The sequence below is a fragment of the Mycteria americana genome, chromosome 1 (assembly GCF_035582795.1).
Source record: "Mycteria americana isolate JAX WOST 10 ecotype Jacksonville Zoo and Gardens chromosome 1, USCA_MyAme_1.0, whole genome shotgun sequence".
In the NCBI taxonomy this organism is placed as follows: domain Eukaryota; kingdom Metazoa; phylum Chordata; class Aves; order Ciconiiformes; family Ciconiidae; genus Mycteria; species Mycteria americana.
In genome coordinates this window covers 188046460-188068934 of record NC_134365.1, presented here as the reverse complement: position 1 = coordinate 188068934, position 22475 = coordinate 188046460, and the positions used below count along the sequence as shown (strand labels likewise).

The 22475-nt window shown below is 36.4% G+C and overlaps 1 protein-coding gene across 6 annotated transcripts in view; it reads right to left on the bottom strand.

Annotated features, from left to right (window-relative positions):
- Positions 1–2319: 2319 nt before the first annotated feature.
- The window catches only part of NAA16 (N-alpha-acetyltransferase 16, NatA auxiliary subunit), a 78455-nt gene continuing 58299 nt past the window's right edge, over positions 2320–22475 (bottom strand). For 4 of the 6 annotated variants that reach the window (XM_075488700.1, XM_075488711.1, XM_075488730.1 and 1 more), the window contains 11 exons: positions 15151–15223; positions 14743–14912; positions 14244–14396; positions 11537–11665; positions 10750–10963; positions 8450–8643; positions 7659–7767; positions 7050–7148; positions 6318–6461; positions 3480–3577; positions 2320–3208 (listed from right to left, as the gene is read on the bottom strand). In XM_075488700.1, coding sequence (XP_075344815.1) covers positions 3008–3208; positions 3480–3577; positions 6318–6461; positions 7050–7148; positions 7659–7767; positions 8450–8643; positions 10750–10963; positions 11537–11665; positions 14244–14396; positions 14743–14912; positions 15151–15223 — 1584 coding nt within the window. In that variant the 3' untranslated portion in view covers positions 2320–3007. Of the gene's footprint in view, positions 3209–3479; positions 3578–6317; positions 6462–7049; positions 7149–7658; positions 7768–8449; positions 8644–10749; positions 10964–11536; positions 11666–14243; positions 14397–14742; positions 14913–15150; positions 15224–22475 lie in introns of those variants that run through there. The other 2 variants (XM_075488745.1, XR_012773494.1) reach the window with 2 other exon arrangements.

Sequence of the window (22475 nt, the reverse complement as noted above, 5' to 3'; positions counted from 1 at the left end):
GGTATAGGGTGTGACTGTGCTGGGGCAAAGGAGGTCTGAGGGTCTTCAACTTTAGGGTCACCCCCACAAGCTAACTCGATCGGGATTGTCCACAAATTCTTGATGCAGCCAAGCAGTTATTTTGATGCCAATGGACTGGTAAGAAAAGAGAAGGTGTCTTCTGGGATGTCACATTTGCTAGAGGAGGAAAGAAGTTTAGGGATGGGAGAATGGAACAAGAATGACTATAACTGACTGTCAAAGTGGATTAAATTATTTTTGAGATGGCAAATCAGGTCAAATCGCACAGAGGAAAAAAGGCAAGAAAGTGATGAAGAAAACAAGACTGAAAAAGAAAGAGTAGAGCTAGGCCAGCTGATACATTTTCAAGTTTAAACACTGAAATGTGAAACACTGATTCTATGACATGTAAATACTGTTAGCATTTTTATATTATAGCACATTTCCTCTGGGATGACTTAACAGGCCTGTTAAGTTTGATGCCTTTTCTAATTCAAGTTACTGAAAAGACACCAAATCTTTTCAGAATAGTTTAAAGAAAAATACCTTTCCTTGACATCTGTTCTTCTCCATTATTATTGTCATCCTTTCCATACTACCCTACTCGCTCTTTGCAGTGGTCTACAGGATTGCCAAGCATCTACTATCCCAAGCAGTTCACACCTGCGATGACAGCCCTGAAGAAAACTCAGCAGCTTATGCCTCCAGCAGTTCTAAGAGAAAACCAAACCACACACTGGGTGACAGAAGACTCAGCTCTTACATTTTCAGAATTCTCAAAAGAGTTCCTACAATTCTTAGTCTAGAAATCAAAACTATTCATCTACTTCCTCAAGGAATAAACTGCTGAAAAGATACCCCAGGTATTTTTGCTCAAGGCTGATTTAAAGTGTCAAGCTAAACAGATACCAGAGGACTGGACTGGCAGTCTTATCTATAGTCCCCCAGCCTTCTTTTGAAGGCCTGAATCAAATCTCTAGCAATGTAAGCGTCATGACTATAAAAGACAGAAGACCACCGTACCACTTCAAGTCTTTGTCAGCCTGCATAAGGCAAAGTGCTCCTAGGATACTGCTGAGCCAAAACAATCCCATTACGGACAACTACCTCTCCCTGCTGGAGACATCTTTAAGCAAGTTGTTCCACAGCAAACGGCACATGGTGGCACATAAGACAAAAACATCGTGCCATATTTCTCAGGTTAGTATGTTACTATAGAGATACATGTCTCAATGTGCTAAATAGTGATTTTTTTTGTTTCTTAACTACTCAGAGTCCACATTAAACCAGTCAATGTTGTGACAGAATGGAAAAAACCTAATGAAGGTGATCAGCTGAAGTCTGATGTCCATAAATACGCAAAAATTCCAAACAAAAGGCAAGTGTGTACAAAATAATTTATTACAGCATAACATATGTTGGCAATATTTTACAGTGAGTTTTCCATTCAACAATTTTGAATCTAAACAGATGACACGCAAAGGAGAATTTTAATTAGAACAGTTTATTTGTTTTAATAAAATCCCCTCTTCATGAACTTATATTTGCCTTTGAGGGGCTAGTTAACATTACTGAAATTATTTACATTACAGTGAAATAAAAACAAACCAAGATTGAATGATTTCATTACAGTTTCCAGAAAACAGATTTTCTGTACAAGCCACAGTATAGTTATGTTTTGATAGCAGTTCTTATAGAATGTAAAGCTGTCATATGTAGCCATTTTGTCCAGCAATACTACGCTTTAAATAGGTATATTAGATTCAGACTTCCATTTTGATGTGTTGTATATTTAATAGTTAATGCACCAGAATACAAAGTAAGAAAAAGGTTCATTATGATTTGTAGTCAGCCTCTTTGTGCTCCCTTAAATAGTTTTTAAATGTAGAACATACTCCTCACATACTATTTGCTTTGCAGCACCTAAAGCAATAGTATTTAGGCATGAGAAGTACTGGAGTATTGGCCATAAGTGGACAACTAAGACTTTTAATGGAGGTAATACAGTAAACTTACCAGTGAATTTTTATGATATAGAGAAGAACTGTATTCCCCATTACCGTACCTTCTGCATTTGCCCAAAATTGGAGCAGCTTTTTCAACTTAAGTGTCAATAGGTGAACAGATGGGGAGAAACCAGAAGGAAGAGGAGGAAGGGGAAGATGGAACGAAGGACAAACAACAGTATCAAATTCATTATGTTTTCACAGGGAATTGCTTCAGGATACTCAAACTTAAAAATGTTAAACTGACCATAAACTTAAGGAAACAATAGCTATGGAACACAAGATAGATAGAGTAGCTTTCAAAAAGCCTTAGTTTTGTTTTGTTTTTTACACAAACCTCATCTTCATATCCATCAATACTGGTTCCATATAAGACACACACCTGAAAAAAACATGCAACCCCCCACGCTTTCATTGTCACTGTGCCTCAAAAGAAAGCAAACTGACCAAAGATAAAAATAAAATTAAAAAAAAAAAAAACAAACAAAAAAGCCCCCAAACAACAAAACAAAAAAAAACCCCAAACCCAGAAAAAAAACCCTAAAGTACAGTAAAAGACAAAGAGGGCAATTCAAGCAGCACTTCAGTCTTAGTCTGCTAAAAATGCTCAAATGATAATTTATTAACAAGATATGATCACATTTATCCATATATGTAACGACACTTATGTGAAAGCAGTCTTTAACATCCATATTTTTTGTGAGGGAGGGCTGATGGATTATTAAAAGACTTAAAACTGTACAAGTATAAACATGAAAAATGCTGATTAAGGATAATGTTTACATAAATATTGGCAGTTTTTGTTGGGAGAAAAAATAACTAATAGCATACTCCATTTCATTTAACTATCCAAATATTTTGTTTTATACCTGTTAAAGATATTAAAATACAACCTGGAAAAGTAACCCTGATCTGTATCCAGCCAGCATGTAATGAGAGTCAGAGTTTTGTATACATGTGTGCATGTAGGTATACACACACACGGGCTTGCACACACTAATTCAAATTTCATTAGACAGCAAATCATGGTTAATGGCTGTATGATTCACAGATGCAATGCTGCTATCGTCCTCGTTTGTGGCAGGCATAAAGGCAGACGTAAAAGGAAACAGTTTATGACATGCTGCTTGATATTCTTCACATTGAGTGTGGCAGCTTCCAAAACTGCCATCAAGCAGTGCCTCAAAAACCTTTGTTAATGTCTAAAGAAACAAAAGTAACAGTTAATAAATGTGATTTACAATTGTTTTATTACTAAAAAGATGTACTGTTAAACAATACTAATCTGAGCAAACAGGTTCTCTGTTGGTATTCAGATATCTTATAGTTACTTAGGGAAAAAATTAGAAACCTTGTTCTTTCAAATAATATTAATTTATCATGGTATATGAAGCATGTACATTATCCTGCATTTAAGTATACATTATTTAAGATCCCACACATTTTTTTGCTTTAAATATTGTTATCTTTTACCTTCACATTTTTGTCTCTCATGTTTGTATCCAATCTAGTAGCAACAGCAATTGCTTTTTCTTGTCTTGATTTGTCCAGGAAATACATCATCTTTGCACCTTATCACAAAAAAGAACACAACATTTAGATAATAGTGTTCCTAAATGCAATACCACATATACAGACACAGAGAATCCAAAAGCTTATAAATCAATGTGAATTAGGACTTCTTACAAGTTTTAATAAACCATATTTTCCTCCCTTATAACTTAAAACTAACGAAACTAAAGCTGCTTTGAAAGTCATTAGAAGCATAAGGATTGAGTAACACAGGAGTTTTGCTTCTGCACAAGTGAAATGCCTCACTTTACTGAAGACCTGTCAGTCAAGAAATATACATAAAGAGTACGCTGATGACTAAGCCCTTTGAATCAGCAGGCTAAATGAAATCCATCTTACAAATGTAGAAGTGAGTAAAAGATTTTCCCAGAGATACTCTGAATTCTTTTGAAAAGTACTGGAGGTAAGTGAACAATACAATTAGTAAACAATTGTGGGACACAGTCCAGAAGAAATTCAGACCAGTATATGTCCATATGGCAGAAAGTAAGGCCAAGCTGGTCTACTAACCTGGAGCTGAGTGAAAGAGCTTAGGTACAAGGAAAATGTAAGGCAAGTTTGGTGCTTTGCCTGAACTAGACTACACTGGTGAGAAGTAAGACACAGCATTAATGTAACTATGCAGCTCCTTGGACCACAAGCAATTTATCAAAATTGGTCTGGGCATCTCTGCAAAATACTGTGTTGCTTCTCATATCATAGCTGCCTTAATTTAAAATCTCATCTTAATGAACACGTAGGCATGTCATATACTTTCCTTTTCCCAAATACAAAGTCCAGACACACCTCGCTACATAATCTACTACAAAGAACAAAAAGCTTAAGAAATCATTTTACTGAAAGAGTTAAAAACGCACATTCTGAGTGTATTGTCTCCTCTTGCTCAACTCATTTCTCCAATTATTAAATTTGTTTTCCTAATTAAAGAAAGTTTCCTAGTTCTTACTGCTTTTTGTATCCAGACAGTTTCAGAAAATAAATTGCTAGACTGAATATATGTAGGTTTGAGTCATCATTGTCAAAAAACTTAAACTTAACCTAGTTACATTTGTTTAAAGTCAGGAAGGCTATGGTATGGAAATCAAAGAGGGATTAAAAATCCTGCCTATAATTTTTTTACTAGTCATTATTTTAAGCTGAGAAAACACTCATTTGTACTCTCAGACTTAAGGTTTAGGTCTTTCAGACCTTTACATTTTCAAACTTGAATTAAAGATGACAGTTTAAGAATTTATAAATTGTACAGGAGGTAAGTCAATTGCTTCAAACCTGTTTCAGCATAAGTGGAAGACTGACACATAGGTGAAGACCTAAAGTTATCAAGGACATGTCTGTGGTTAGTTCACTCCTGATTTAACTTCAAAATCCTAATCCCACATTTGTTCCTACTGCCTGTAAATTGATACACTGTTGGATCACAGTGATCACTGGACCCTAAAGTCTATTGATTGACCCTAAGGAGCTTTTACACATTTAAGCCCCTCACTTCCAGTGAATGTGAATAGACTCACCTTCTTCAAAGGGGTCCCCGACATGTCTCTAACATGGGTGCTACCACTGTCAATTATTTAGCTTGAGTTCTTCACAAAGGCACTAAAGACGTAGACAGTGTGAAGCCAAACTCTGAAGTATGACAGTCTTAGCCTGTACAATTACTATGACAAAGTGACTGTACTATTTTCCATAATAATGGAGGACCAGAAAGTAGAACTTGGAAAACATCTAGTTAGATGCCCAACAATGACAAGAGTGGAAGAACACATCTATAAGAATCAAGAGCAACTGCCTGCTGAGATATCTGTACCTGACTTCCCAAATCTTGAGCCTGCTCACAGGAAAGGGGTGCAAGTATTTCTCAAGATGCTGTCCTGAAACAGGGATCTTTTAATGGCCTCTGTAAGTTTGGCGTAAGCTACCTAACCTTCCTTTATGAGAGACGAACAATCCTCTGAAGCTAACTTTCTCCAGTGATTCTGGACAGACCCTGGGTAACTTTTACAAACTAGGTGAGATTAGTACTGTTCTAAGTACTTTAAGTGCCTGATAAATCTACACTTATTTTTGCTTCCTAACTGCTGGAGAGGTGTTTTGTTTTCTCCTCTACTAACTTCTCAGGTGACATTAGTTTTTATTCCAAAACTTTCTGTACTCAGTAGACAGGACAAATTTCAATTCCAACTTCTTTTGACTCAACTCCAGCAGCTACTTGTAGCTCTTCTACACAAATAGTGTAGGAGTGTCGTATTTCAACATTTTCATTGTTGACCATGAAGCAGAAAAGCAAAAGTAGCATAACAAGTTTGTGATATTTTTATTGATGCTGTTGCTACATGACAAAGCTATAAGTAGGAACAGAGACATTCCAGCTGATAAGAAAATGGAAAAGCACTGCTTCTAACATATAGGAGTTTGTTTTATACTTTCTAATAATGTCAAAACTAGAAGCTGCAACAGGAGGGATGACAGTGCTTCCATATTTGAATATCTGTGGTGGTTTGATCACACTTTTTGGAGGTAAGAAGCAGGTTCCTTCTAATAAAAAAAGCAGCATCTAATAAAAAAGTGAATGAGTTTTTTTTTTTAACATGGTAAGAGAGCAGACAGAAAAAAAACCAATGTAAAATTTCAATGAGCCAGAAATTCATATGTTATGTATGAATTATAGACTGCAGATAAAGATTCTGGATTTAAATCACTGAAATTATCCCCTTTTCTAGAGCATTAAGAAGTTTAACAAACCTGACAGTTGGTGCTGAATGGAGGTAGCATTGTGTTTGAGAAATTCTTCATTAAAACTTTCCAAGTTTTTATTAACAAAGATTTTCTGCATTTCTTGAGTTAGGACCTTGCTCACAATTTCTGGGAGGTTACTATGGTCAGATACTAGAAGGGGAAAGGTAAGAGGGAGAGAAGCAAAAAAAGCCATTTAAACAACTGTAGAAAACAGTGTGAAACCATAAACATCACTGATAAAATTCCCATTTTTAAAATTTGGGCACAAACACAAATTTCAGTTCAAAACAGGTCAACACAAGCATTACTGATGCATTTATAGATGAAACATTGATAAAGGGTGCTCTGTCATGTAAACTTTCTGCTGCAAGTTCACAACACATACTTGGCTTCCATCAGAATCTCTCCCACATCTGCCACTTATTTTCTTAAAACTTAAGAATTTCAAGGATCTTTGGAACACCTACTCCTCTGTGAAATCTAGCCAAAATGAGTTATTGGGTCCACCTGGTGGATTAATGGAGGAAGGAATACAATATAATACATACACAGTACCCTGCATAGCACAACCTGTGTTTTCTTGGGTATTACCATGGAAAACAAACCATCTTTTTATTTTTCTTCATATCAGTTTGTGTTTCAAGAGTATTTATACATTACAAAAATATATACTTATGTCCTTGTACAATATAAGTTCCTGTATCTTTATACATACATACGTACTTCCTACACACATACCAGCTTTAGAGAATTTAATCAAGCACTCATGTAGCCATGGGTTATTACTGTTGATAGCAAAAGCTCTTTTGACAGACTGTAACATTAACAGAAACTTTCCTGTGGGAAGGAGAACAAACAAAAACATATGAAGATTAAGAATACAGAACTTTTTCTCTATATATCAACTACTGTTTTCTTTAGTAAATCTAGTACAAACACTAGAAACATAAATGCCTACACAGAATTAGAAAGGAGATTTATTTTTCCCCATCCAAATTGCTAATAAAATAGCTATTCTGCTGCTCGAATTCTGGCAACACTGCACAGATGAAGTTACTATCTGTTTTGCTTTTTCCCCCCTACATAATTGAAGATCACACTGCAAACATCTTTCTACAGCATTTATTAGTATATAATACAACTTACTTAGCTCTTAGTTTTTTTGGATTTTTAAGGGTGGCTACACAAAAATGCTATTTCCCCTATTATTACTGGCTATGATGCAAACCCCAGCTTCAGTCAAGTAAATATCTATTCCAGACCATTTTAGGCTACACTCAGATAACATAGGCTGCAGTGAAGGGTTAAAATTTTGTAGAGCAAAAATAAAATTATGCAGTACTTTACCTTTTCTAAAGTATATTTCAAATGCTAATAAATGTGTTTCTATGTCATCTCCAATAAGATTCTTAAGTGGTATAAGGAACTTAATGGCTTCTTCTAATGGATTTTCTACCTGTTTTAATAAAAACAGTGAAATTTAAAGCTTAAAATAAATGTCAAATAAAAAACACCAAGGACAGTTTCTGTTATTCAGAGCATTTAAATAAGAGGCCAAAGGTGAACTGTAGATAGCTTTCTGAATTAAACTGAACCACAACATTTTTATTTGAACAGCAAGATTTAAAAGTAGTTACTCAAGATTTCTTGCCAATGAAGACAACATCATTGCTAACTCCGGCACTGCTTATGTAACATATTGAGTGTTGTAATTTAGCATTTAGGAAACAATTAAATACGACCACCTTAGACAACAAGCTTAAACTTCTGAAGTTACTGTGATAAAGGACATTGGTTTTCTTTCAGTTATTCTCTAGTCACTGTATGAAAACCAGAGTTCTTCAGGCAAGAACCATCTTTTTGTTCAGTACCTATTTTAATGAAGGATGGCCTACTGCTCGAAAAAAAAAAGAATTTAAAGAAAGTAACAATATTATTAATATAGAACTTTGATTTATTAGAGGAAAAAATAATACTTTTCTTTAGTGTAAATAGAGATAAACTACAAAAAGGTATCTTTGCATGCAAAAATGATTTTACAAAACCCCCTCGATTCTTTTAGGAGAACCTGACAGTAACCTCATATTATAGGCCTTTTATGATTATCACATGAATTTAACATGAAAGACCATGCTAACCCTTTCCAGTTTTTCAGGAACTAGCTCTTCCCTGGGTCCACTAGTTTCCTCCTCCTCTTCATCTCGCTTTTTCTTTTGATTCTTTTGTTGTCGCTCTCTTTCTGCATGTTTTCTTTCCTCTTCAAGTTTTGCTTTCTTCTGTGCTCTTCTTTGCTTGCTAAGCATTTTCTTTAATTCTTTGGCTGAGAGATTTTCTACAGATTAAGGTAACAAACAGATAACTTATATTAACAGAATATTTAATTAAAAATCTTGTTTCTCTCAAACAACACTCAGACATGCCACTACGCTCCTCCCCCATACCAAAATGGCATACTTTTACAGTGAGTTCCACTTGCCAGACTATCATCACTATACAGTCCAACATTACTACTGGATTACTATTTACAGCGTAACACAACACTTGATCTTGCATATTGTCTCTTACATAGTTGTTATAGAAACCTCAATTATTTGAAAAGTTAACTACATAAAGTTGTTGCATCTATGACAGGTTTTACCTTAGAAAACAGACAATGGTTTTCAAGGGTAAGCTTACTAAGCTCCCATTATTGACTGTAGCTCACCTTCCTTCTAATGCTAACTAGAAACGTCCAGACAGATTTACATTCTATCTTAAAACAAGCCTGTTATCTTTCATTAAAGTTTCTGAACAATATACAGACATGATAATTGCACTGATTTTCTGCAAATGCCATGGGATAGCTACATGGATGCAAGTGAAAACTGATATTGTTTGGGATGAGGAGAGGTAAAATATTCTGGTATGTATTAGCAGGACCATTATATGAATCTTCAGGCTGCTTGCATGTTTAGATATGTAGACTGGACTAGCATTTTAGATAAACCAAGAAGGTTTAACAGTTGCATGAAAAGCAGAACACACAAAATACGGTTTCCTACAGGTTCCCATAGAAGTGAGGAGTCTTCATTCTTTCCATTCACCCCTCTTTTTTTCCTTCCCAGCTGTCCCACTGACCCGACCAGTTTAACCAGAATACTGTAGTTTCCACTCTGTTTACTGTGGTGTTTTACTGAGAACAAGATTTGTGCTAATGATGTGGCAAGGAACAGAAGAATGAGCTACTGAGGAGCTAACACATCTTTTTTGTGGCTATGGCACCATAACCTCTCTGCTGGGGCCAGCTACCATTCTGAGACAGGGAAGCAAGGAGAAGCAAGTGTTCTTTTTACCTCATTCATACAGTGCTGTCTTCCCCTGTGAATGAGCCTACTAAATCCCAATGCACAGGAGGCAAATGAAATAACATGACTTCTTAGACTCTTCCCCACCTTAGTTTCTAGAACATATTGCTATCAAGATCCTCTGTCACACACTGATCTTACATTATATACAGAAACAAATTAATATTGGAGAGAAAAAAGATGCAAGTTGAACTGTGCTGTGAAATGTGCCTCTTTTCGTATGTACTTTATTATACGTAGGCAGATATAGAAAAACTTATTCACCTCTGAATGAAAGGAAAGATTGTATCGGCAATATTAAGTGGCATTTTTGGTTTAGTTTAACTTTTTCCCATGTCAAATATTCTTCCCTTTGCAAAGAGCTAGACATTAACTTCAATCCTTTAGTCAACAGCCACTGCAGTGCTGATAGTAGCTGCAATTCCGCAAAAGGAAAAGCAACTATTTATCTTAAACAAAAAAACAACTCATAACTCATTTGTCATTGAGTCCTCAGATTTCCAAACCACACCCCACTGGTTTCCTATGGAAGTCTGCTTTCCATTTAACACTAGTTTTAAATTGTTTCCTAAATGTATTAATTTTGCTAATACACACTTACCCATGTATTCTTTGGTCCTGAAGTTATGTGAAAAAATATAAAATGTAATGCAGTGTTAACTAGTATTACTGTGTAATAAATTAAATACACTACATCAAAATTAAATTCTTACCATTCAGACTGCTTTCCCACAAAATCTATCCATTATTTTGTAATTCATCTGTTAATGACATTTATCTTTTGTTTAAATGGATAAATGGCTGAACTGAATTTGATTTTTCCTCTTAATGTTCTGAAATGCCACTCCTCCCCATGTACTTCAACTATAGCTAGGTTCATTCATGTTCTAGTTTTACAATACGATGACAGGAGAACAGAGAGGAAGAAAGCTGTAGCATGTTATCTACGGTATCTTTTCAGTTACCAAATTGTGACAGAAAAGAGGAAAAACTTGCATATGTTACAAGTCACATTTATTCTATAGCACATAACTTAGCTTAATAAGCTTTTACATGTGTCATACATATATGAGCCTCCATTATGGTCTAGGTACCTGAATTCACTTCTTGTTCTTTGCTTTCATTGGTAAGAGGATTATCATGGAGCTTCAAGTAGATTTCAATTGCTGATCGAGCAGCCTTGAAGTAAAAGGCATGTTTCCTGAGCACATCTTCTAATCTCAAGAGGTCTACATAGGCACGAAGAGTCATCTTTCTCATGCAGTATGTGTGGAAGTCAAATTGATCATCTGTTATCTCAAAAAAATGCTTCAAGAAAAACAGAAAAACCACACAACTCTTATGCACTTCCCTTGCTTAGTCTATTTTTTTTAATTAGATAAAGGTGAATAAAGTTACAACTGATATTATTTACAAGCAATATTTAACAGGCATAGAAATATCCTTATAATACTGACTGTCCAAGAGAACCTGTCAGTAGGGAAAAAACCCCAATCAGAAAAATCTCGTTTTGTTAACAAAAACTATAATGTAATTATTCAGACTTATGCACTCTTTAAAAGCCAACTGAAATGTGATTGTTCTGATTAAAAAAACAATTGGCAAAAGACAGCATAAAGTTAATGTACAAATAGTTGTATAGTTAGGAGACACGGTATTTTATATTGAATCCTTTTCACTTCAAATAATCATTTTTTGTATAATAGCTAGGGATGACATCTTATCTATTACAATAAATCATCAAGTACTAAGCTGTTTTTAAAAGTCATTATACTAAAAAATTTACATGCAAAGAAAATCATGCTGATTACATCAGCAAGTATCTTCATTAGTGTGTGAGAAATACTGGGAAAGAAATTGATGGTGTTTGCACCTACTTACCCTTTCTACTTCATGACATTTTTTCAAGGCATCACCGTATTTCCCTAGCCTCTGATAAGCTGCAGCACATTCAGTCTGGAACCACATACACTGCATCTCGTTTAGGTTTTCCATAGCAGAAGTTCCTTCCTGAAATAAGTGTCATTATCACTTTTTGCTATTATGCTTTACCAGCTGCTTCTTTCAACTACAGCTAGTTTCAGGCCATTAGTAGGTGTGCTGGTTTTGGCTGGGATAGAGTTAATTTTCTTCACAGTAGCTGGTGTGGGGCTGTGTTTGGGATTTGTGCTGAAAACAGTGTTGATAATACAGGGATATTTTAGTTATTGCTGAGCAGTGCTTACACAGAGTCAAGGCCTTTTCTGCTTCTCACCCCACCCCACCAGCGAGCAGGCTGGGGGTGCACAAGAAGTTGGGAGGGGACACAGCTGGGACAGCTGACCCCAACTGACCAAAGGGCTATTCCATACCATATGGTGTGATGCTCAGCATAGAAAGCTGGGGAAGAAGGAAGGGGGGGGACATTCAGTGTTATGGCGTTTGTCTTCCCAAGTAACCTTTACGCATGATGGAGCCCTGCTTTCCTGGAGATGGCTGAACACCTGCCTGCCCATGGGAAGGAGTGAATGAATTCCTTGCTTTGCTTGCGTGCGCGGCTTTTGCTTTCCCTATTAACCTGTCTTTATCTCAATCCACACATTTTCTCACTTTCACCCTTCCGATTGTCTCCCCCATCCCACCAGGGGGGAGTGAGCAAGTGGCTGTGTGGTGCTTAGTTGCCAGCTGGGGTTAAACCACAACAGTAGGAAACAATGAATCCTTCAACTACTTGGAATACAACAGAAAATAGATATAACCACCCAGTGACTGAAAATAATACTTGTGACACCCTATGCTCCCCAAGATAGAAAGGAATAGATTTAAATGATTTAAAAAAAAAAATATTATCTGAACAAGATCAGTGTCTCACCAGATTTTTAAGATTAACTCATGCTTGTATACAGTGTCTTACTTTTACAATTTGGGGGCAGAAAATAACACTATTAAAAAAAAATATCTTAAAGTTCAGCAAATAATTTTCTTTCTTTTTTCCCCCGTCAGGTAAGTGGCATCTACTAGTCTAAAAGTCCACCAATATATTTACTGCTTTGTCATGTGGTATGAATACATACAAGTTTCTTGGAACTTGTTAGTCTAAATAAGTGAAGTTAGATTTATACTGCATACTTTCACAAGAAAAAAATCCTAGGATTTATTCTTTATAATTTCAGTGCTCTAGATTAAGAATAAGCTAACTGGAAGCATGGTCCACATATCACGAATGCTAGCTGCCAAATTTTCAACACAGTCTTTATACTAGAAAGAAAACCCAGTTCAACTCACAACATTTAATTATTTACCATCAGATTTATCCTATCTTACCACAGGTATCTATGATAGTGTTCTGTATTTCTCTGTATTGCTCTAACACTTCTGACAAGCATACATGAGTTTTAGTAATCAAGTTTTCAATCGTTCCTAGAAATATCTAGAAAGCTTGGGTTCACTTTTAAGTGTTTTCACACCTAAAATTAAGAAGAATTAAGGAGCCTAATTCATTTATGTGCTCCAGGAAATCCCACCAAGTAGCTGTCTTCATATTTAGTTACATAAACAATATGGAAATCTGGTCTTTATGAATTAAATTTTGTTCAATGTCAAAAATACAGAATTTAAAGTGCTTACCCTATCTTTTAAGGATAGGATTTGCTTTAACAAAATTGTTGTCTGTAGTACTAGCTTAAAGGAATGAAATGTTCAAGTCCAAATTAATTTATGGTAATGCTAAATCATAATGAATATAGTGCACATCCCTGTGCAGCTAGCTCAGACGGTATTACCAGGAAACAGCAGGTTTTGCAAACAAGGTATCTATCAGATGCATTTCCAGAGAGGTACTTAGAAGTATGGCAATAAAACAATACTTCTGGACAACTACCTTTGAACAGCCATTTTTTCCAGTATTTACTGGGTCTATACAGCTGGAGTACTGCATCCAGCTTTGGGGCCCCCAGCACAAGAGGGACATGGGCCTGTTAAAGCAGGTCCAGAGGAGGGCCACAAAAAATCAGAGGGTTGGAACACCTCTCCTGTGAAGAAAGGCTGAGAGAGTTGGGGTTTTTCATTGGGGTTGTTCAGCCTGGGGAAGAGAAGACTCCAGGGAGACCTTATTGCAGCCTCTCAATACATAAAGGGGGCTTATAAGAAAGATGGAGAGAGACTTTTCACCAGGGCCTGTAGTGACAGACAAGGCGTAACAATTTTAAACTGAAAGAGGGTAGGTTTAGATTGGACATACGGAAGACATTTTTTACGATGAGGGTGGTGAGGCACTGGAACAGGTTGCTGAGAGAAGTTGTGGATGCCCCATCATTGGAAGTGTTCATGGCCAGGTTGGACAGGTCTTTGAGCAACCTGATTTAGTGGAAGATGTCCCTGCCCATAGCAGGGGGGTTGGACTAGTTGATCTTTAAAAGACCCCTTCCAATACAAACCATTCTGTGATTCTATTTAGTTATTTATCACCAAGTGTAAGAGCATTTGTAAGAGCATTATCTTAAAAATAAACACTAATAAAAGACAATTTTTTTATTTTGGTCAAAAGTTACATGAGTGAAAAATAAACTGAGACAAACAAAACCTCTCTTCATTAAAGCAATATACTTACCCTTGTGAATTTAGAGCACATCTCCTCTGCATCCTTCACCATATTTGCTCGCAGCATGTATTTAGCACATTTAGAATTGATAAATCTGTCTGCAGTATCCAAAGACTGTGCTTCATCCATCCATTTGGCAGCTTCCTTGAGGTTACCTACATGCTATTAGGGAGAAATTAAATAGTTAACTTTCAGTATAAGACCAACTCCTGAAATCTACAGTTACTGGTATTTCTCCCTCAGAAATAACAAAAGGCGGTATTATTGTTTGCTCCCCCCTGCCCCCAGATTTTTTCAGAATGACAATTTGCTGTAAGTTGTGACTTGCTTTGCAAAACCTAAACAAAAGGGTTTTCATTTTCTTCCTGACAGAACAGTGCCCAAAAAGAAACCCACATGAAAACTGATGCTCATTGTTAACTGAAATACTATCCACACATTCACACCAGTTTGATGGGTTGGTTTTTTTATAAACTAGGTACTCTACATGTCCAAATTCACTTTTTACCTTGTAAATTTTTGCTTTTAAATAGAATAGTTCTATTAATGTTGGAGTGCTTGCAATTGCAGCATTAATGTAATCCAAGGCCAAAGAACACTGGCCAAGTTTGTCAAAGTGCTGTGCCAGGAAATACCGAACCCAAAGCAGTGTCGTTGGGGGCTCTTTCTCTCCATTTTCTGCAACAAAATGGAAAAAGTTACAGTAACCAATAAGGTTGAAGACTACATTTGAAAAACAAACACAAAAAACAAAGCTTGGCAAATTCAGTGAATATTTCCTGTAATGCATTCATTTACTAGAAGGTATTACAACTATTTTCTTGCAAAAAGTATTAGCACTTCCACAGTTCTTGATAACTGCCATAAACAGTATTAGTAATTCCACTGTAATTAATATAAGACCATAGAAACTTACCACATGTACTGAAAAGGTCACAAGTTTTCAAAGAGGCTTCATAACCAGTAACAAGTTCTTGGATTGTAGAAACCTGCATATAAAAAATATCAACTTAAGTTATGCTTTATTATCATGTTTATATAAATTAACACGCTGAAAAAATACTTGGGCAAAATCGGAGAAGCTATACTAAAATAATTACTTAATTTGGAAAAAAATTTGATATAACCTCATATAGTTTACTTTGCCTTTCACAAGCTACCTTTGATCACCCATGTTAACTGGCACCAGGGAAACAGGGGTAATCTTTGACAGCTTATGGCAGAAAGTAATCAAGTACACTTGATTACTATCCTTTAAGTAGTATTTTGGAATTTTGATTTGTTTATGCTATTAGTTTTTAAGTGTCCAACTGAGCCAATGGAAGAAAGGTGCTTTGGAAGAGACACTGCATGAACTTCCCATAAAAATGAAGATACAGAAGAGGCTTCTGTGGTTTTCTAGCAGGCTGATGTGTACTATTAATGATTTTTTTTGTTGTTGTTAAAAAGGTATTGTTGCCTAGAACACAGGCTGCATCTTTTTACATAAAAATCAATATATAGACCGATTTAAGGCTAATACTTTCTGAAATCAGACCCTGTCAATAATATTGCTGTTCATTCCATGGTTGAAGACTCAAAATTCACCCATAAAGGTTTTGAACTCACACTGTACGAGTTTGACATTTACTATACATACAAATGTTAGTATCTGTGCATTTCATGACAATGAACTATTCCAATACCAGGTCCATGGCTTACAAGTGCCACATTGTATTTCTAAGCATTTTATGAAATGTTCAACCTGTTTTGTAGCTACATTCTAAACGTGCCTGCCATATCCAGCAAGTAACCAGCCTCTTAAGGAAACAAGAACAATATTAAAGAACGAAAGAAATATGATCTATGTGTGTATATACCCAAAACACAGAGGGGACTTAAAGAATAAGATCTGACTCTAAGCATAGCAGGATAATGGCTACATTCACCAATTAGGTGAAACCTATAGATGGTAAAAACCTAAAACTTCAATGGTTAAAAGGAAGATGATCCTACATTAAAAAAGTTGGTTGCAAGAGTAAAATACAAAGTATTGTGGAAAGACAGCAAAATTTTAAAAAGCAGGATTTGACAAAGCATACATCCACCTCAAGATACACTTTGGGAGAGGAGGGGAAGGGAATAAACCTTGTTCTAAAAGATCAAAGTATACAATTTGAAGGATACTACTTTAATTCAGAACAAGCAGCAAGAAATGCCAAACATTTTGTTTCAAAGAGAGCAGAGAAGGTGACACGCCCAAGTCATATGCAGCCAGTGTAAATGTCTCAGAAGTGTAATAAAACGTATAAACACACACATTCTGGAAAGTTCTGGGCAAATCTCATAAGAAATGGTTTCTAGCAGCAAAATCTCATCAAATATAAAATGTTACTAGACTTCAACTAACTACAAAGTGATAAAGGAATGTAAAGAAGTAAATGCACAAAGGTGAATAAATGCATTAAGTTGTTCTCTGGCCTCAGACATTTATTTACTAAAAGAAACCTTCAACAACCTCCAAAAATCTTTGAAGATTCTCTTCTCTAAAATGAGTTTAAATGCACAAGTATGCATTTGCTTCAGGTAGCAGGCTTGCAGTGTACATGTGCAACAGAGGAAGTGTTATTACCTTTCTGCTTTTCACTGCAACTTCAGAGTATTTCCAAAGTTATTCTCATCCAGCTGTTAGTAAAATCAAATTCCTTTGAGACCAGCCAGCTTTGCTAGACTGCGAGTGAACTGTGTGTAAAGGGAGAAAGACCCCTTCATTTCTTTAATAAACACCCCCCACACACACCCCAAACGCTACAAATAATTTTTTTCTACAACTGCACACTTGGAGCATGGCTTCACAGCTGGACAAAGACCATGCTACCACCAAAAAGAAAGGTGCCACCATCTCTGAGCCACATGTGCCTGGTCCCTGCTTCGGGTCAGTGCTAGTGGCTGTATCCAGGGTTACAAGCAATTTACTCCCTGCTCCACCTCAGTGTACAGATGCCCAATTACTAATTCCATCATCAGGGGGAACAGTAAAAAAGCCTCTCTTCCTAGCAGGAGGGTCTTCAATCAGCTTACAGCAACAGTGAAATCAAATCCTCTGATCTTGAGGTGATGGAGAATACCAAACTGTACCATGTTTTAAAAGATGCTAAGTTCTTCCAAATCCAGAACTCTGCAGTGGTTTTGGCTTCTACAGTCCAAGAAACTACGTTGGAATTGTCATTCTGAAAACTACTTTGAACAATACATTTGGAAACAAGTATTCAGTGAAAGCAACAGCTACAAGAATAATGCAAATCAGGTAGGTAGGTTATTGCAGATATTCTTGATGAAAATGACAGTATCTTTGTTTCTGATGACTACTCAGAATCTTTTTCCTCCCTTTTTATGCTTCAGTCTCTTGCTAGTAATTTAGGAAAATAATTCCAGGTTCATGTGCTCCTTCAGGGAACAAATTATCTGGAAATATGAACCCTAATTTCTGTGTCAACATATTAAATGCAAATTTAGTAGTAAAATCTGTCTCTTGGATTTACTACCATCTATTATCTGTATTCTAGAGTCACCACTGCCATCTTAAAGCCTATAATATTTTACTATTTCTAAACGCTACAGCATTCTTCATAAAGATCATTTTACAATTTCTAAAAATCGAGCTGAGGTATCTGGAAATACCATGACACTGATCACGAGTTAATTTCAAATGGTATTATTCTAGGAAAAAAGTTTCAGTTATTCCCTTGCCACGGATCTGAAAAAGCTTGAGGTATTACAAAACCATAACTGAAGTCATCAGCATCTGTCAGGTTTTGTTATGACAAGAATGGAGCCAATTCCAGAACTGGGGCCACCGGTTTCAGAAGCCTCTCAAATCATCAAAATTCAAACCTCATCCTTTTTCTTCGTAGGTCACTACCTACAACTTCATTACAATTTCATTACGAAAGAACAATAAGCTAAGAAGCACGAATCCAAGAAAGGGGAAATGGGCTTTAGCCTTCCCCATTAGCACAGACAAGTGAAGTGCTCATCTTCCCTCCTAAGACCTTATGTAAAGATTAAAATTGCACGTGCTCACAAACCAGTACAGATTCTTGCCAAGTGTAATAATCTTGCAAGTTAAGAAAGCATCTTCCACACTCTGTACTACTTGAAGCAAAGACTCCACAAGGACCAGAATAGTCTTTTTTCCATTCCTGTGCAGTTTATTTCCATTGGAAAGGATGGTTTCATAAGTAAACTTTGAGTAAATGTCTTAAAATGAGTATTTGAGCAATACAAACTGCGACTGGAATTAATACCATACATACACATCTTAACTTCTTTTTAAACTGTAAGCAACAGGAACACAATTCACTTGAACACCAATTCTGAATTACTTTTTCCTGTGAGCATTAGTTTTTACTTATCTGATTATACTAAGAAATATTTTGCTTCCTCTTTTGTAAGGGACAGCCTAAGGGAAAGTTACTGTTTTCCAGGTAATCGGCTGCTGGCTACAATTCTTTTATCATCACTTGTAGCTGTTACAGTGGCACCTATGGGCCAGTCATTACATGGAAATCTGTGCTGCATGCTATGCTGTATTGCCAAGTGACTCCTGCCACAAGTTTTTCTTTAGACAAAGAGCAAGAGAGGACTATCAAAGATAAGAACAATAATACGGGGATCCAAAATGGGATGTTAGGGCTACAGTAGTCTAAATCCTAGTTTGATTTTTTTTTTCCCCTGTAATCCATGTAGGAGCTAAGTTGAATGGAATGACAAAAGAATAAAAGTAAAGAGAAAAGCAACACGGAAAGGTCTTTAACAAACATACGTAATAAAGGTGAGGTGAAATAGATAATGGAAGATGAAATCAACAGCCCACTAGCACAAAGCAGGGATGCAAATTTTTCAAATAAGAGGCTCAAACTCTCTGTTTCATTACTATGGAAGTTGAATTACTAAATTGATTGTATATTCCATTATTACAGCAGTTGGGCAAAATATTTTATAATACATCTCTGTTTCAATGACAACCTTCAACACACTAATACTGTATTTCCTTCTTCAATGAAGGAACTGCAAGAAAAGGAACTGAATTATCAATACCAATCATATAGAAATATTATAATATACTATAAAGTGGTCAGACTTAAGCTGTGTCAATAGCCTTTTTTTTTTTTTTAAAGTATTCAGCTTGTTAATTTATCAGTCACAATCACCACATTTAAGCATTTTTTTCAGTTGCTGCCATTATAAATTAGTAAGAAGTTACCAGCACTTCCAGTGCACAAAAAGATTAAAAGCTACTGTAGGCAGTTTCAGAAGCAATCCGTATGTTTAATATTTGGCACAGGTTTGAATCCTTGCCTTTTGAATTCCTGAGAACATGTTTAGTATTATCTGCACTGTTCTCAAAGGCAAACAACCAAAAGGGAAAGTTTGAATACTGCTACTGAGATATAAAGTTTCAAGGTGCATCTATAAAGCTGCCCAAACAAGAAAATATGCTACTAACCTGTAGATATAGATGCAATGGTCGCCTTAAGTTAAGAAAATTTAGTTACGCATTAGTGCAGAAGAATCTCCAGGCAAATCTCAAATACTTTAGAAATGTATGCCCTAGTATGTGCTTTTATAAAAAGATTTAACAGTTACAAAATTCATACCTATTTACATTACTGAGACACAGGCAAGGGGTACATTAGCTTGCCTGAACACCATCAGCAATGAAAAGGATACAGAACAGTGGGGAAGAGTAAAAAGACAGACAAGAACGAAATCACACATTACTTGGCACAAATATGTGCAGAGTGACATTTAAATCACTAAAATGGCCCATCATCATCACGCAAATGGATCACTTCTGGGAATTACCACACAGTAGGAGACTGACGCTTTAGAAAACCACTTTGTTTCCTTATGGAATGCCAAATAATCATACATACCAGAAGCTAAGTATTTGCATGTTGGTTTTGTTTTGTTTGTTTGTCATTTGGTTGGTTTGTTTTGTTTTAAAGAGAACTGAAACTTTTTAAAGACTAGCAATTCACAGTTCTGGTACTGCATCCAGATTAATTTTAATTATTCAGTTACTTTAATAAGAGTAACTTCTTCTCCTTCAAGCAGCTGCACAGTCCACTGCAACCCATTCCAAAACAGTAACTGGTGTCTTTGAGGATGCTGCTGTCTCAGAAAGTAGTCCAATCTCGCCTCAGCGTCAAATCTACAAGCTTCTGAAATTTCAGTGTCTCAAATTATACCTTGTTCTTCAAACAGAATTCAATTGATGCTACAAGTTTGAGATCCCCGTGACAGAATTGGAGACTTTTCCATATGGGAACACCCTGGCTAATCCCTTTCATAACCTTCCACAAAGGGCTAGAGGAGAAAAATTAGCCAACGGCTCTTCAGCTTCCAGTAGGTGACCCAGTGAGGCTTCCCTTAAGAAACTTCCGGGTATTTACTTCTGAGTAATTACAGCAGATGGGTATTAAAAAAAAAAAAAAAGACTTCTCACAAGAATCTCACCTACTCAGATTCATCTGTCTCAGAAAGCTCTCAACTTAAACTGTGACAGAAGGATGACGTAGAAACATCAGTCTACATTTAAAAGCCATCTAGTGTCAGCACTTAGACTGGAAAAAACAAAGAGCTGAAAGTGTGGGTGCTTCTTATTCCCCATCTGCACAAACACAGACTCGCACAAACACACACCTCCTTTGAGACACCCAATCCTGAAGCAGTACATAAAACCTTCAGTTGCAGAAAAAAGATTTGTAACATCCAGGAATCAAAACTGCCTTGGTATTACCGAGCAGGTATCTCCCAAATAGTTAGCAGCCTGAGAGTTCAAACACTACCTGTATTTTGGCACAAGTATCAGATGTATCCTATACAGGCATTCCCTGCATTTGAGAAGCAATTGTTATATGGAGCATTACCTTTCTGAACTTGAGTTTGCAGACAATTTTAAAGACAACTGTAGCCCTTCCTGAGGAGAGGGATGGGTTGCTGCCAAACTTTTCTCCCTCCTTCAAAATAAGGGAGTAATTTCACAGAAACATCTTTTTATATTGATAAAGCATTTTTACTGCTCTAGCAAAAAGATGTCTACTGCAGAAGTGCCAGAAAAAGAGAGGGAAAACAGCAGGTAGAAGGGGATACCCTTCATAAACTTGCTCATCTTCCACAGGATGAAGGTCTTCTGTGCTGGAAATGAAATAGGGTGTTTTCTAACACAGAAGTTCTCAATTCTGGAATCTATTTGGCTCAGATGTCAGTCAGCTGCATTTTCTTATGATCCAAAGTGTCAACATGGGTGGTCTTCACCACTGGGAAGCTTGATTTCTCAGCTGGTTCTGAAGATCTGGAGTAGGAGAAGGACTGCAAAAACCAACCTGCAAAGGCAGTATGTCTGCATATTGCATTTTCACTCAGGGTGAAAGGATGCATACAGGAAAAAAAAAAGAGCACATGTTCTTGCCCTTCAAAGAAAGGTTATGCTATCTGTCCTTGAAACTTGGACTTGAACAACCTTTCTTCTTAAATAGAGAATTCTCCACAATAGTTTATTTGCTGAAGAAAACTTGTTTCTTGCAGGTAACGTGCATGGTGCTGACAACAGCGGCCCTGCAGAAGGCACAGAAACTGATCCCGAAGCACCACATGATTTGCCATCAACAAATCAAACATCTCTGAATCAGATGAGTACTTATTTGAAAAACCAAGTCCTAAAGATGCAAAAATTCCACTTTAATAGCAGAAAAGTATGTCTCAAAGCTTAATAAATCAGTCCCTTTGTTTTCACCTCAAAGTACAACTGAATTTTGACAGTATTTCCCATCACCAGTACTTACAGTACTGGTACTTGAACAAATAAGAACAGTATTCTTTATTCAGGAGAATGGGGTGTAGTTGAGTTTGTGACACCACTTTTCCAGCACAGCAGAAGAGGCATCCACTGAACTTCGTAAGAATCTTTATGTCTGCACTAGAAATTGAAAAATGGTTGTACTTTTCAAAATATCTAGACATCATTTGTTTCTACATATTTTAACAAGCCAAATTGTTTTGCTACAGAGTACCAAAGGGAATTGCTGCTGTGCAACTTCAAAACAGTCCTCATCATCTACAAAAGATGGGATACCTAAAGATTAAATGACAAACTAAGCCTTTCAACAGCAGCCCTGGCAAGTGTTTTCCTTGGGCCAGAAGAAAACCATGTTGACATTAACAGATAAAGTCCTTGTAGCCATCTTTCACAAGACA